We start from the raw sequence: 14,025 nt of genomic DNA on the forward strand, positions 1-14,025 counted from the left end.
GGTTTTGATTTGTGTTTCCCTAATGCTTAGTGATGTTGAATACCTTTTCGTGCACCTGGTGGCCATTTGTATGTCTTCTTCAGAGAAATGTCTATTCAGATCTTCTGCCCAATTTTAAATCTGATTGTTTGTTTCTTTGTTTTGAGTTGAATGAATTCTTTGTATATTTTGGATATTAACCCTTTATCAGATATATGATTTGTAAATATTTTCTCCCATTCCGTAGGTTGCCTTTTCATTGTGTTGATGGTTTCCTTTGCTGTGCACAAGCCTTTTAGTTCGGTGTAGTCCCAATTGTTTGTTTTGCCTTTGTTGCCTTTGCTTTTTGGTATTGATAAACATTCTTGTATAAAATTTTTTGCAGATTTCTCTAATGACTTCCTATCAAGTGTATGTGTATTTTAAGACTTATTAAAAACCGTCCTCTAGAGAAATTATGCCCTTTATACTCTCACCAGTGGCAGTGTATGAGAATCCCCAATTTCAGATATTCTTTCCAATACTGAGTAGTATCATTAAAAAAAAAAAAAAGAAAAACTATTCTAATGTGACAGGTAAAAAAGTGACCTCTCAAAATTTTAATTTGCATTTCTTTGACTACCAGATAGGGTGAATATATGTTGGAGTTGTCATCTTGAAGTGCTGCCAGCCTTGGATCTCCCTCTTCTTCTAAGAGCCATAATGTATGAAGAGAAGGTTTAAAGGCTTCATCTTATTTACACTAAATTACTTCATATCCTATCTTTTGGCAGATCTCTGACATCTACATTAGTGGAGAATCAGGGGACATGTCAGCTAAGGAGAAGCTGCTCCTGTGGACCCAGAAAGTGACAGCTGGTTACACAGGAGTCAAATGCACCAACTTTTCCTCCTGCTGGAGTGATGGGAAGATGTTCAATGCACTTATTCACCGATACAGGTAAATACAGTGAAGTTTCAGTGGACCTGGAGAGGCTTCTTCTCATCTCTTGTTTGTAATCAGCTGTAATGCCACACTTCCCCTCAACCAACAATCCAGGCTCTGATTCATTTTATTTATTTTAAAAAGGAATATGTATTGAACTCCTACTGTTCCAGGCACTGGGCTCATATAGCAGTGAAGAAAACAGCTAAATTCTTGCCCTCATGGAGCTTACTTTTCAGTGGGGAAGATAAGCAATAAACAAATAAGTGTATGCTGTCTTACAGTGGTGGGTGCAGTGGAGGGAAAGAGAATGATGGAGGTTGTGGCATTTTGGACAGGGTGGTCAGAGGTGGTCTCTCTGGTGAAGATGTTGGAGCAGAGTCATGGATGAGGAGTAGTGGGCCATGCAGGTCTCTAGGCTCAGCATGTCTCACTCGGAGGAGATAACAAGTGCAAAGGGCCAGTAGTGGGGGACTTGCTTGGAGTGGGTGAGGAAGATAGGAATTCTGAAAATCAAAATTTATTGTACTCTTAGTGGTCATAAACACTCATAGGGAAAGTTGATACCTTTCCCTTGAAATCCAACAAACCTACTATTATGTAAGTTTAGAATTATGGAGCACTGGGCTCCTGGAGTGTGATTGAAAGTGGGACTAGTGCGCCTCTAAACCTCTTGCTTTCTCTCTAACTCATCCAGTGTTTTTCAGCTCTGAGTACTTTTAAGAGGGTTTCTTTGTGTGAACTCCCATGTGCTATGTATCTGGGGGCCTTTCATATACCTTGGTGGACTTTTACAGACCTGACCTGGTAGATATGGAGAGGGTACAGATCCAGAGTAACCGAGAGAACCTGGAACAGGCTTTCGAAGTAGCAGAAAGACTGGGCGTCACCCGGTTACTGGATGCAGAAGGTGAGAGCTGACTGAAGTTGATAAGTTGATGATGTTTGGCATATATTCATTATTCCTTCCCCCAGCGGGTTCCTTTGTTCTAAGAAATTTCTTGCCTTTTGTCTCTCAGATGTGGATGTGCCATCTCCAGATGAAAAGTCTGTAATCACTTATGTGTCTTCTATTTATGATGCCTTCCCTAAAGTCCCTGAGGGTGGAGAAGGGATCAGTGCTACGGTAAAAGAACACTTTCCTAAAATACCTTCTGGCTATGATTTGTTTGGGTGGAATGTATTGATTAGAGTAGGTTTCTTAAGCACTCAGTGTATACAGAGCACTTTTAAACAGAGCGAACTGAATCCACATCATCTTGATACATGGTTATTGTCCTTGGTCTGTGGGAATGAGTCTAGATATCACTAATTTTGCAGTGTCCAGCATAGGCTATTCTAGGTGTCAGGAAATTAAATCCCATCTTGAGAGTCCTTGAGGAGCTTTGAAACTGGGACTCTGAGCATTAAACTGAATGGCGGTGTCTGTGTAGGCAATTAGAGGAAAAGATTTTATGTGGTTTGGGATGGCCTGAGCTACTTTCTCCTGTGCTTGTCTTGCATACTGCTAACCAGCAGGTGTGTGATATCTACCTTTTGGCAATAGGAAGTAGACGCCAGGTGGCAAGAATACCAAAGCCGAGTGGACTCCCTCATTCCCTGGATCAAACAGCATACAATACTGATGTCAGATAAATCTTTTCCCCAGAACCCTGTTGAACTAAAGGTAAAGTCATGGACTTAAATTGTGTTTTGTAAATTCACTCTGGGGAGTAAGTCTCAGAGCTTGTTGCTGCTGGCTCCTGGGTGAGGTGGTATGAAAAATTAGACCGGGTTGCTTGCATTCATTCACCAAATATTAATTTTGTAGGCACTTTATAATCAATATATACACTTCAAAGAAACAGAAATTCTGGCCAAGGAGAGAGAAAAAGGAAGAATTGAGGAATTATATAAATTATTAGAGGTAAGGAAACTTATCCTTTGCTGAGACTTAGGGTGTGCTGGTGTGCTCTTTGTTGCTTCTTTGTTAGGCAGATTCCCTGCATCTTCTTCCGAACCTCATTATAACAGCAATATTCTCAGGGTGACAAATCGAGCATCACTCTCAGGCTGCTCTTGAAAATTTACGGTAAAGGGGAAGTGTCAGCCATCTCTATTTTTTAAAGGGCCTGTTGAAAAATGGCATACAGTTATTCAGAAATCTTGAGTTTTGTACATGTTTTCCTGTTTCTCAGAGGGAAGCTAATTCTTTCCCTAGGATAGAAAGAAAAGAGACTTTCCTTCACATTTTGATTCCTAGAGAATTTGAAGCTGTGGAGATGGGCATTTAACCTTTCCACAGTGTGGGGGAGAGGGGTATGGGGAGGACAGGAGGATTTATGGAAAGTATAGAAGGAATGGAAGGATTTCAAGCAAGTGGTCTCTGTATTTTAGAGGTAATTTTTTAAAATATTTATTTATTTATTTTTGGCTGTGTTGGGTCTTCGTTGCTGTGCACGGGCTTTCTCTAGTTGTGGTAAGTGGGTGGCTACTCTTTGTCGTGGTACGCAGGCTTCTCATTGCGGTGGCTTCTCTTGTTGCGGAGCATGGGCCCTGGCCTCACAGAAGCACATGGGCTTAGCTGCTCCGCTGCATGTGGGATCTTTCCGGACCAGGGGTCGAACCCGTGTCCCCTGCACTGGCTGGCGGATTCTTAACCACTGCGCCACCAGGGAAGCCCCCTAGAGGTGATTTTTTTTCTCACCTAGAGGTGAGGTACTGCTAAAATATTTGGTTGTTTTCTCTTATTAGTCAATGGAGAAAACTGCTGAATGCCTGGGTAAAGAAGCAAAAAATTAATTAAAACTGGGACCTGAGGGCATGGCTGTGTTTTTGGACTTAAAGAGTTATCTCTGGGTTTTTTAGGTATGGATTGAATTTGGCCGAATTAAACTGCCTCAAGGTTATCACCCTAATGATGTGGAAGAAGAGTGGGGAAAACTCATCATTGAGATGCTGGAGCGAGAGAAGTCACTTCGACCAGCTGTAGAGAGGTGGGTCCAGAGCCTGAAGGTGACATTACTTACTGGGCTGCTTTGAGGCCTGCACTTGACTATGGTCTTGATCTCATTTTAGGCTGGAATTGCTGCTACAGATTGCAAACAAAATACAGAATGGTGCTTTGAACTGTGAAGAAAAACTGACATTAGCTAAGAATACACTGCAGGCTGTAAGTCTGACTGTTCTATCTCACTTCTTATGTCACATGTTTTCCACTTCTAACCTTGTGCTCTAATGGTTGAAGTCAACAGTTAAGGGATCCAGCTTCCTTTCTCTTGGAATTGCAGTGGACCGCGTGGCTCCCTTGGTCCTAGTGGGTGGGAGCAATGGGAGTTTTCCCACTCTTCTTCTCCCTTTCTCTCTCAGGACGCTGCTCACCTGGAATCAGGACAACCAGTGCAGTGTGAGTCAGATGTCATCATGTACATTCAGGAGTGTGAAGGTCTCATCAGACAGCTGCAGGTGGATCTCCAGATCCTAAGGGATGAGAACTACTACCAGCTAGAAGAGCTGGCTTTTAGGTGAGAAACATGGGACTTAAATGGAGGGCTTGCTTACTGCTGAGGCTCAAGGATCAAGAGTCGGGCACTGAATCTTGGAACCTGGATGCTAGAGGTCAGCGTCTCAGTGGGGATGTTATAGGTATTTGGGGCAGGAAAATTCTCATGGTAGAAGACAGTCTCCCTTTACTGTTGGCCCTGCCCACTAAGTACCTGTAGGGTTCCCTAATCTTTGTGTGGCATCTTACAACGCCCCCACACGCTTCAGGGTAACTGCAGCCGTGTGGGACCACGTCTGCTTTAGAACTGCTGGGGTGATTCGATGTAGCATTTCATGGAGGAGGAAACCAGCACCCACAGAGGGGATGAGGATCTTTGTACAGAGCCGAGACTAAGAGCCGCATCTTTTGACCCCTAATCCATGGTTTATTCTGTTATATCATCCAAGAGTTGTAAGAACTGGTATTGATTTATTGCCTCGAGTTAATGCTGTGACTTGGCATTTGCCTCAGTGACAGCTCTGAACGATGAAGATGTTAATAATATCACCTTGCATTCACAGAACACGTTTTCTTTCTCAAAACACTTTTCCTAATGTGATCTCAGTTTTATTTTTACCTCATCTTTGTCAAGTGGATAGGGAGGATTTTATCTTAAAAAGCACGTTACAGATAATCTTTTCTTTCTCGTCTTCCATTTCAGGGTCATGCGTTTGCAGGATGAGCTGGTTACCTTGCGTCTAGAGTGCACGAACTTGTATCGGAAGGGCCATTTCACTTCACTTGAATTGGTTCCACCCTCTACTTTAACCACTACTCATCTGAAGGCAGAAGCCTTGACCAGAGGAACCCATTCTTCTTCTACCTCCTGGTTCCGAAAGCCCATGACTCGGGCTGAACTTGTGTCTATCTCCTCCTCTGAAGATGAAGGCAACCTCCGATTTGTGTATGAACTACTGTCTTGGGTGGAAGAAATGCAGGTGGGTGTACATTCCAAGTGCTTATGCAGTGCACTGAGGTTTACTGGATACAGCAGCTTGTCTCAGAGGGTTAGGTTGCTCTATGCCCCTTGTATAGATCCCCTCAATTATTGCTGCTACCTGGGGCCCAAGCCTCCTTCTCTATTAAATTTTGAAAGGATAGGATCAGTTCAGATCCTCAAAATCCCATACTAAATGCATAGGCTTTTCTAATTTGAAGCCCTTCAGGAATCTCTTCCCTTCAGCCAGCTGTGCTCTAAGTGAGAGCTGGTGGAAGAAGTTGCAGAGTCTGTAAATCTGTTATCTTTTCTGAAATTCTCTCATTGTCAGAGGAGCTGCTTCTCTACTGTTGTTTTTGTCTCAGCTCTTAAGAGTAAGCAAGACTGCTGTGTTTCACAGTTCTCAGGGACATTATTTACATGTATTCTAGGATAATGGTTCAAGTTCAAGATTTTCCTGTTATCCTCTAACCCTTTTGTTTTGTATTAAATTCTTCCCATCGTTGGATGATGGATTTTCCATGTACCAATAAATAAAAATATTCAAAGGCAAGCTGTTTTACAATTATCTTCCACTGGCCAATAGTTGGTGGCATGAATGAAGCTTAGTATTTACAGATATTTATTTCTTATCTCCATTCTGATTGTGAAATGGAGAGACCCCATAAAGGGAAATGCCTAAACTATAAAGTTAAGCATTTCAGCCTGTGGGAATGCCTTTCTGGTTGGTAAATGCAGGGATGTATTCCCATAATGCAGCAGCAAAAGGCTGCTTCTGCTGCTCTAGGTGGTGGGGTTTATTCTCCAGCTCCTTGGGGGTGGTTATGGCATACTTTCCTGTAAGAGACCAAAATGGAGATAGTTTAGATGTCCTTTTTCTCAATCCCCTCTCCCCAGTCCCTTTGTCCAAACTGATTGTGACAGTTTTCTTTTTCTGCCAACTTAGCAGTAAATTATGTTTGTAATTTTTCTTTTTTTCAGATGAAACTGGAACGAGCAGAGTGGGGCAATGACCTGCCTAGTGTGGAGTTGCAGCTGGAAGCACAGCAGCACATCCACGCCAGTGTGGAAGAACTGGGCTCAAGTGTCAAAGAGGCCAGGCTATATGAGGTGTGTGGCATTCAGAATCCATTATGGGAGGCTGGGGTGGCTGTGCGCGATGGGACAGTGCACAGCGCAGCTGTCCATGTGGAAAAGAAGGATACCCACGAGCAGCACTTGACCACAGGTCCCCTCAGCACATGAAGCGTCTCTTGCTCTTTGAAATAACCTTGTGAGAAAGGTGTTTTTTATTAACCCCTTTTTAGTAAAAAGAATAGTAATACTGAAAGCTAAGGTCAAAATTAGTAAGTAGTGAATGCAGTTTCCAAACTCAAGCCCTCTGCTCCAAAAGTTCATGCTCTTTCCACTTCACCATCTACCTGCAATAGAGAACTGGAGAGAAAAACTATTCACTTGGTCTCTCCTCTCCCTCACTCTTTCTATCTTCCCATTTTAAATTTCAACTCTCCTCTTCCAAAAAGCAGCTGAGTAGTTGGAGGAATCACCAGGTATAGGTTTTGCTTAGAAACCTCCCAGAATTACTAGAAGCACAAGACCATGAGGTCATTCAGTTGTGCTTACTCTGCTGGACTGTTCCTCACTCAGTGCTGCTCTGAGCTATGCAATCTCACCTGGAGATTTGCTGTGCAAGCTTCTGTTTTCTCAGAATAACCGATCTCCATCTATGTGCAGACATAATATTTACATAGTGGAAATCATGCTGTAGATATAGTTTACTTACTCTTTCTCTAATATATTTGTATTTCATTCCTTTCTTATCAGGGAAAAATGTCCCAGAATTTTCATACCAGTTATGCTGAAACTCTTGGAAAGCTGGAGACACAGTATTGTAAATTGAAGGTGAGTTTTGGCTAACTCTCTTTTGTTCTGTTCATGGAGAATGTGGTTCCCTAATTCAGAAAGCTCTTGGTTTGAGCCTGTTTTGGTTTTCTGTTTATTAGTTTTATATTGTTCACTGTGCAGTTGTTCATATATCATAACATTTTCTCAATTTTCTTAATGGATCAAAAACCACTGCCCCAGAAAGTTTTAAGTAAGTAGAGCTTATCCTAGTTATCATACTTCACCAAAGCAGTGGGTGTATGTGCTCTGAGGCATCAAAACTAAGTCCCCCCCCGCCACCACCCCCGCATGGCTTGCGGGATCTTAGTTCCCCAGCCAGGGATTGAACCAGGGCCCTCGGCAGTGAGAGCATGGAGTCCTAACCACTGGAACGCCAGGGAATTCCCAAAAACCAAAAGTTTAAGATTGACAGGGAGGGGACTCCTCTTCTGTCTGTTGTTCTTCATTCCTGTCTTTCAAGATGTCCAGAGTAGGACAGTTCCAGGATCATTCTTTATCCAGGGAGCCCCACACAGGCCTGGCGTGGGATTGACACGGGCTCTCTGGGAGTCCCATACCAAACTTGTACTAAATTTAAGTCTGTGGAGAAGCACCCAGAGATTGAAAAATCAAGGCTAAGTTCATTTTCTCAGCCATTCTTTGCTTTGATGTCAAATGTGATATATCGTACAGATGAAAGCCTAGCAGTCTAACCTTGTAATCCTGCCTTTGTCTAGGAAACTTCTAGCTTCCGGATGAGGCACCTTCAGAGCCTGCATAAATTTGTCTCCAGAGCTACAGCTGAGTTGATCTGGTTGAATGAGAAGGAGGAGGAGGAACTAGCATATGATTGGAGTGACAACAATCCCAGTATCTCAGCCAAGAAAAATTACTTCTCTGTGAGTCTAGCACAACAGACCTGTCATATTTTGTAATAGCAGCAGAAGGAGCCAGAGGGGCTAGTCTGCTGAAAGCTTGGGTTTCTGGATTTGCATTTTGTTAGATAGAAATAGGGACCCTGCTTAATGCATCTGTTCCTGTGAGAAAGTGTATATGGAGAAGAGGGGAAATCGAGCCCTTGAATGAATTTATTTAGAATGCATTTAGAAAGGCAGTGTCTTGGGTGAAGAGAGCAGCAGTCTGCAAATTGAATCATTTCAGAAGCAGTATAACTTTGTAGTCAAGGTTATAGGCTTTGGAATGAGATAGACCTAACATCAAATTCTTATTCCTCCACTTATTAGCTCTGTGACCTTGGCAAGTCATTTACTCTCACTAGACCTCTGTAAAATGGGATAATAGTAGCACTTCAAAGCATTGTGTAAAAGGTTAAGTAAGATTTAGTAAGTTAATATAGCAAAGCACTTAGTATAGGGCTTAATGTTGTTTAACTGAGGTATATTCTTGGCTTCTTACAAATTCTGAATTCTCTTTAATTCATTCAACAATTGTTTGGTCTCCATCTCTTGGTTTGTAAAATGGGAAGGAAAATTCAGCATTGGCCAATGCAACACTGCTTTTTATGCTTTTCAGTGAAAGATAGAAAGTAGGATTTTTTTTTGTTATTTTCAGTTTGCCCACATTTCAGAGAATTTTTCAGGATATTATGAACCCCATGAAAATAGGAAGAGTTTTTAATAGCACTTAAAAACTTCATTAGAGAGTGGTATATGATTCTTCTGAAGTAAAGAAGAAACAGTAGATATTGTAATACAGTAAACAGTCTGTATGAGAACAGAAATTAGGCTATGATAGAGACGTAAAGAAAGGGAGCATCGAGGAGAAGGGGTCAAATCTGATAGAGAGGATCAGTACCCAGCTGCACAGAAGAGCTGGCATCTAAACCAGGTCCTAAAGTGTTAACGGAATATAGAGGCGGAGCAGGGCACTGCAGCTGAGGGTACAGTCTGAGCGGAGCCAGCCAGTCGGGGATGCGGATCGGGTACCGTGTTCTGTGGGTGCTGACTTGAACCATCCACACCAGCCACGTTCCCTCCTTTCTTGCCTTCAGTCTCATGCTGTGTGACCCCACTTACTCAGGCCTGGCTCAGATCCCATATCCTTTTGAATCATTCTCCTGTAATTCCAGCACTTGTGCTCTTCTCTGAAATCCTCTGGCGTGTACTGTTTATGACTCTCATTTTGGCACTAACCCTGGGTTGCGGACTCCTATAAAGTAGGGCAGGGAGCACAGTTTTTTCTTTATTGCTACTCCTCCCTTAACAGCACTTACTGAATAAAATTGAATTCAATTTTCAGGAATTGACAATGGAACTGGAGGAGAAACAGGACGTGTTTCGGTCTCTACAAGATACAGCCGAGCTGCTGTCACTTGAGAACCACCCAGCCAAGCAGACTGTGGAGGTGTGTGACTTGAAGGTGTGAGGGTCAAGTGCTCAGAGGCTGTTACTATACAAGTATTCAAATCAGAGACTTAGCTCTGCTGAGGGACTTGGACCAAGTGTCAGGGAGTCATGTGTCTTGGGTCTTCTCCCTTTTCTTCCCAGCCCCCAAAAGACTGCAAACAGTTTTGTTAATAGTCTAAGGAGGATACTACGTGAAACAACAGAAACGATATTGACTCCTTGCTTCACGGGGAAAGTGACTTGAACCGTATTTTTTCTTATTTTTAAGTTTTTTTTTTTTTTTTTTCTCCCACGTCGTGAGGCTTGTGGGATCTTAGTTCCCTGATCAGGGATTGAACCTGATCAGCAGTGAAAGCGTGGAGTCCTAACCACTGGACTGCCAGGGAATTCTGAACCATAGTTTTTCAGATAACTGTCTAGACAGACCCTGTGTGCCTTTTGGTGTGGTGCCTGTGTTCAGAGAAGAGATTCAGTGGAGGAAGCCAGGAGAGACTGGCCTAGGCCTGGGTTTTGCTGACCAGGTCATTTAGTTGCAAATGAGTGTGGAAGAGGCCTTTTCTGGGTAACCCTTTCTAATAAAACCATGTTGGATGAAAGACAAACCTCTGTCTCGTGGGAAGCTTTGAGCAGATGCCAGTCAGGTATCTCCACTTATCCTCTGTTGGCCTCTCTGGCATTAGCAGAGGTGTACTTGGAAGAGTGCATCACACATATGTAGCAGGTCTGTTAAACCTATGCCCTTCTGTCCGTGTACCTGGTTGTTGCAGGCTTACAGTGCTGCTGTCCAGTCCCAGTTGCAGTGGATGAAGCAGCTGTGCTTGTGTGTCGAGCAGCATGTGAAAGAGAATACTGCTTACTTTCAGGTACGTGGGCTATTGTGTGTGTGTGTGTGTGTGTGTGTGTGTGTGTGTGCGCGTGTGCGTGTGTGTGTGCACGCGCGCGCGCGCAGAGAGGATGAGGAGAATATTTTTTTTCATTCAGGCAAGAGACTGTGAGTGTGATTGCGTGTGTTGGTGTGTGCCTGCAGGCATGTACACGGGAGGGGTGAGGTTAGAAACACATCTATATCAGTTACCCTTTACTGTATAAACCACCACCCCAAAAGTTAGTTGCTTAGAGCAACAACCGTTGGCTCAAGATTCTGTGAGTTGGCAGTCTGGGCTAAGCTCAGCTGAAGGCTTTTATTCATCTTGCCTGGGTGACACGTGGCTGTAGGCAGTGGGCAGGCAGGTTGGGGGTTGGTTGGCCCCAAATGGTGACACTCACACATCTGACATTTGGTTGGGGTGATGGGGTACAAGTCCACATGCAAGTCTCTAGCATCCAGTAGGCTATCCTAGGCTCCTTCACAGAATACCTGTGTTTCACAAGCAGCCAGAGAAGGCAGGCCCTGGTGCACAAGCATTTTTTTCTGCTCTCACGTGTATTAATGTGCCATTGACTAAAGCTAGTGATGTTCCCCTGCCCAGCTTCGGGGAGGTGGGGGGGGAAATAGACTCCACCTCCTGATGGGAGGGGCTGTAAAATATTAGAACCGTTTTTTGGTTTTTTTTTCTTTAATCTGTTGCTACATCAAGAACATACTGCTTGGGCTTCCCTGGTGGCGCAGTGGTTAAGAATCCGCCTGCCAATGCAGGGAACACGGGTTCGAGCCCTGGTCCAGGAAGATCCCACATGCCATGGAGCAGCTAAGCCCGTGCGCCACAACTACTGAGCCTGTGCTCTAGAGCCACGTACCACAGCTACTGAAGCCCGCATGCCTAGAGCCCATGCTCCGCAACAAGAGAAGCCACCGCAATGAGAAGCCCGCGCACTGCAACGAAGAGTAGCCCCCACTCACCGAAACTAGAGAAAGCCGGCATGCAGCAACAAAGACCCAATGCAGCCAAAAATAAATAAATAAAATAAATAAATTAAAAAAAAAAAGAACATACTGCTTGTTTTCAGGTGAGGGTGGGAAGAGGAAATAAGCTGTTATCTCTGTTTGGATTTGCTCTTAATTATATAAGCTCCCTGATCATTTTGTAATCATATCAATGAATTGAGATACTCAACCTCTAGGCTTTTTATGAAATAAACCTGACAGTCAAGTGCTGCCACTAGCCAAAACTCAAGGGGAAAGATCAGTGATTTCTGAGGAGTGAAGCAGACTAAGTGTTCTACTGGGTTCAGTGGGCTTTGTGGCAGTTGTCACTACTGTTTCCCTGGCATGGCATTTTGTAATCCAGGATTGTGTAATCAGCAGGCACGGTAAGGTTGTTTTTTCTGCATTATCATCTTGGTGTTGTGATGTATTGAGCACAAGGCACCCCTCCCTCTTATCCCCACAGTTCTTCAGTGACGCTCGAGACCTGGAGTCATTCCTGAGGAACCTCCAAGAATCCATCAAACGGAAGTACTCCTGCGACCACAGCACCAGCTTGTCCCGCCTGGAGGACCTGCTGCAGGACTCCATGGTGGGTGTTGCATCAGTGGGATGATTGCTTCTGAGAAACAGAGTAAACCCTTTCAGCTGCTGCTCTTTATATCCTTGAAAGTGCCAGGGCTGTGGGTCACCATTACAAAGTTTGGCTCACATTCAATTAGAGTTTAATCTGTGTTGTTCTTTTCCTTTTCTCTTTTCTTAAAGAAGTTGCTAATGAGTCCTTTGGGTATGCTGTTGAAGTAAGGGCCTAGCCATGTGCCCCTGAGGCACGTAGTGCTCAGCACAGTTTCTTTGCATTGTTCCTATTTTAATTCAGTCGTTGGAGCCAAAGATGGGGGTGTAGAGCATGAAAAATAGGGTTGACGGGATTAGCTGACACCAAATTCTTTTTCACTCTCTCACGCAAAGAGAATAAAACAAAACACCAATGAACTAGACCTGAGCCAATTGTTTCCTCCTTGGGAATTTTCTTTTGGTAATGATGAGGTATTTGAAACATTAAAGTCTTATGTAGGTGTAATGCAGTATTTGCTCAGTTTATTTATGTAGTGGTATTAACTTTTTAAAAATAGTTTTGCAAGTAGTATTTAATCCAGATCAGTTTTACATTTATTTTCTCCAGTGAACTATTCCTTCAGGGGTGGTGGTAGTCAAATCACCGGCAGACTACTTATAGTTATTGAGCATATATTAGAGAGTTCGCAAGACAGGGCTCCAGCTACAACTCTGATTAAGATGGAAATGTATAGGTAATAGGGAAATTACTTTTCCTGTGTGAGAAATGCGGGTAGTCTCACATTTCAGTAGAAAATTATAAATAAGAGAACCAGAATAACCCAAAACAGTGTCATTTTATTCGTGGGTGAGACTTGGGAATTAGTGAACATGAGTTGATTTTTTAAAAAACACTTTCAGGTATTGTAGAGCTATGAATGGGTTTAGATTCAGTGTTTCACCTGAGCAAATAACCTGTGAATTTAATTAATTTGGAATGAAGGGTAAAGACCTGACTTTTCCGATGTTGTCTCTAGAATGTCGCTCTTAGAGGTACATCAGGTATGAAGGAGGAATCTAATAATCCGTGGCTATTATCTCCTCCCTCCCACAGAGTACCTTCCTGTCATAGGGTAACTCCTCTGCAATTGTTGTCATATCTTCTCTTCTCGAGGGTCGCTGCTCTGTTCCCTCCTCTCCAGGTCAGGGGCATCGGGTTGGCGGCGTCATCGGGGCATGAAGTCACCTGGGTCTGCTCCTCAGCTTGTCCTCAGCTTGTCCGTCAGGTTCGGGAGCATCTGTTGTGGCTTCTGGTTCTTTTCAGACCTTTTACCACGCTGAGCACTTGGTCTCTGGAGCTTGAGACATTTGGCTGTGGGTTAGACAGAAATTGACATCTTTATTGCAAGGAAACTGAAATGGGTAGACCAGCTCTCAAGAATGGAACAGTGTGGCTGTCTCCCTGACCTATTCCATTCCTCTTTCTTAACTAATAAGTTAAAGTTGTATTTCTTCCAATCATGCTCCCGGGGACAGGCACAGGTAGTTTATTTAAGCATTTCTTTTTTATTTACTTGCATATTCTTAATTCTTTAATGGCATTTCTTAACATTATTAACTCTTTACTCTCATCACATCCACTTCCATCCTAAGAAAGCCCTCTTCTGGGGACTTTTTTATACCTCAAAATGGGCTTGAAACATCCTGGTTAAGAGATAAAGCTTATCTTTTACTCTTTAATGGAATTGGTAGTAGATTGCTACCCATTTCGTTGACAAGAACTTCATTAGTTTTTAAGAAAATTGGGTTTGCAGAGACTCGAGTATTTCAATTTTGCATGAGACCTCTTTCAAATCAATCAAATTTATATAAATACAGCACACAAGACTCTAAAAGGTAAACCTTAAGTCATTTGTCCCAGTACCTTCACCAACAGCATTGGTTTATAGATTGTTGGTTGAAGAGCTAAGATCTTTCTCTAGAAAGTTTGAT

General features: G+C 43.1%; 1 protein-coding gene across 16 annotated transcripts in view; it reads left to right on the forward strand.

Moving 5' to 3' along the window:
* MACF1 (microtubule actin crosslinking factor 1) overlaps nt 1-14,025 on the forward strand; it is a 344,741-nt gene that overhangs the window by 170,338 nt on the left and 160,378 nt on the right. For all 16 annotated transcript variants that reach the window (XM_079928860.1, XM_079928859.1, XM_079928851.1 and 13 more), the window contains 15 exons: nt 753-919; nt 1,702-1,814; nt 1,924-2,030; nt 2,451-2,570; nt 2,715-2,810; nt 3,752-3,879; nt 3,962-4,055; nt 4,253-4,407; nt 5,089-5,365; nt 6,346-6,474; nt 7,189-7,266; nt 7,986-8,147; nt 9,508-9,612; nt 10,382-10,477; nt 11,945-12,070. In XM_079928860.1, coding sequence (XP_079784986.1) covers nt 753-919; nt 1,702-1,814; nt 1,924-2,030; nt 2,451-2,570; nt 2,715-2,810; nt 3,752-3,879; nt 3,962-4,055; nt 4,253-4,407; nt 5,089-5,365; nt 6,346-6,474; nt 7,189-7,266; nt 7,986-8,147; nt 9,508-9,612; nt 10,382-10,477; nt 11,945-12,070 — 1,953 coding nt within the window. The remainder of the gene's footprint in view (nt 1-752; nt 920-1,701; nt 1,815-1,923; nt 2,031-2,450; nt 2,571-2,714; nt 2,811-3,751; nt 3,880-3,961; nt 4,056-4,252; nt 4,408-5,088; nt 5,366-6,345; nt 6,475-7,188; nt 7,267-7,985; nt 8,148-9,507; nt 9,613-10,381; nt 10,478-11,944; nt 12,071-14,025) is intronic.

Source organism: Stenella coeruleoalba, assembly GCF_951394435.1.
Source record: "Stenella coeruleoalba genome assembly, chromosome: 1".
Lineage (NCBI taxonomy): Eukaryota > Metazoa > Chordata > Mammalia > Artiodactyla > Delphinidae > Stenella > Stenella coeruleoalba.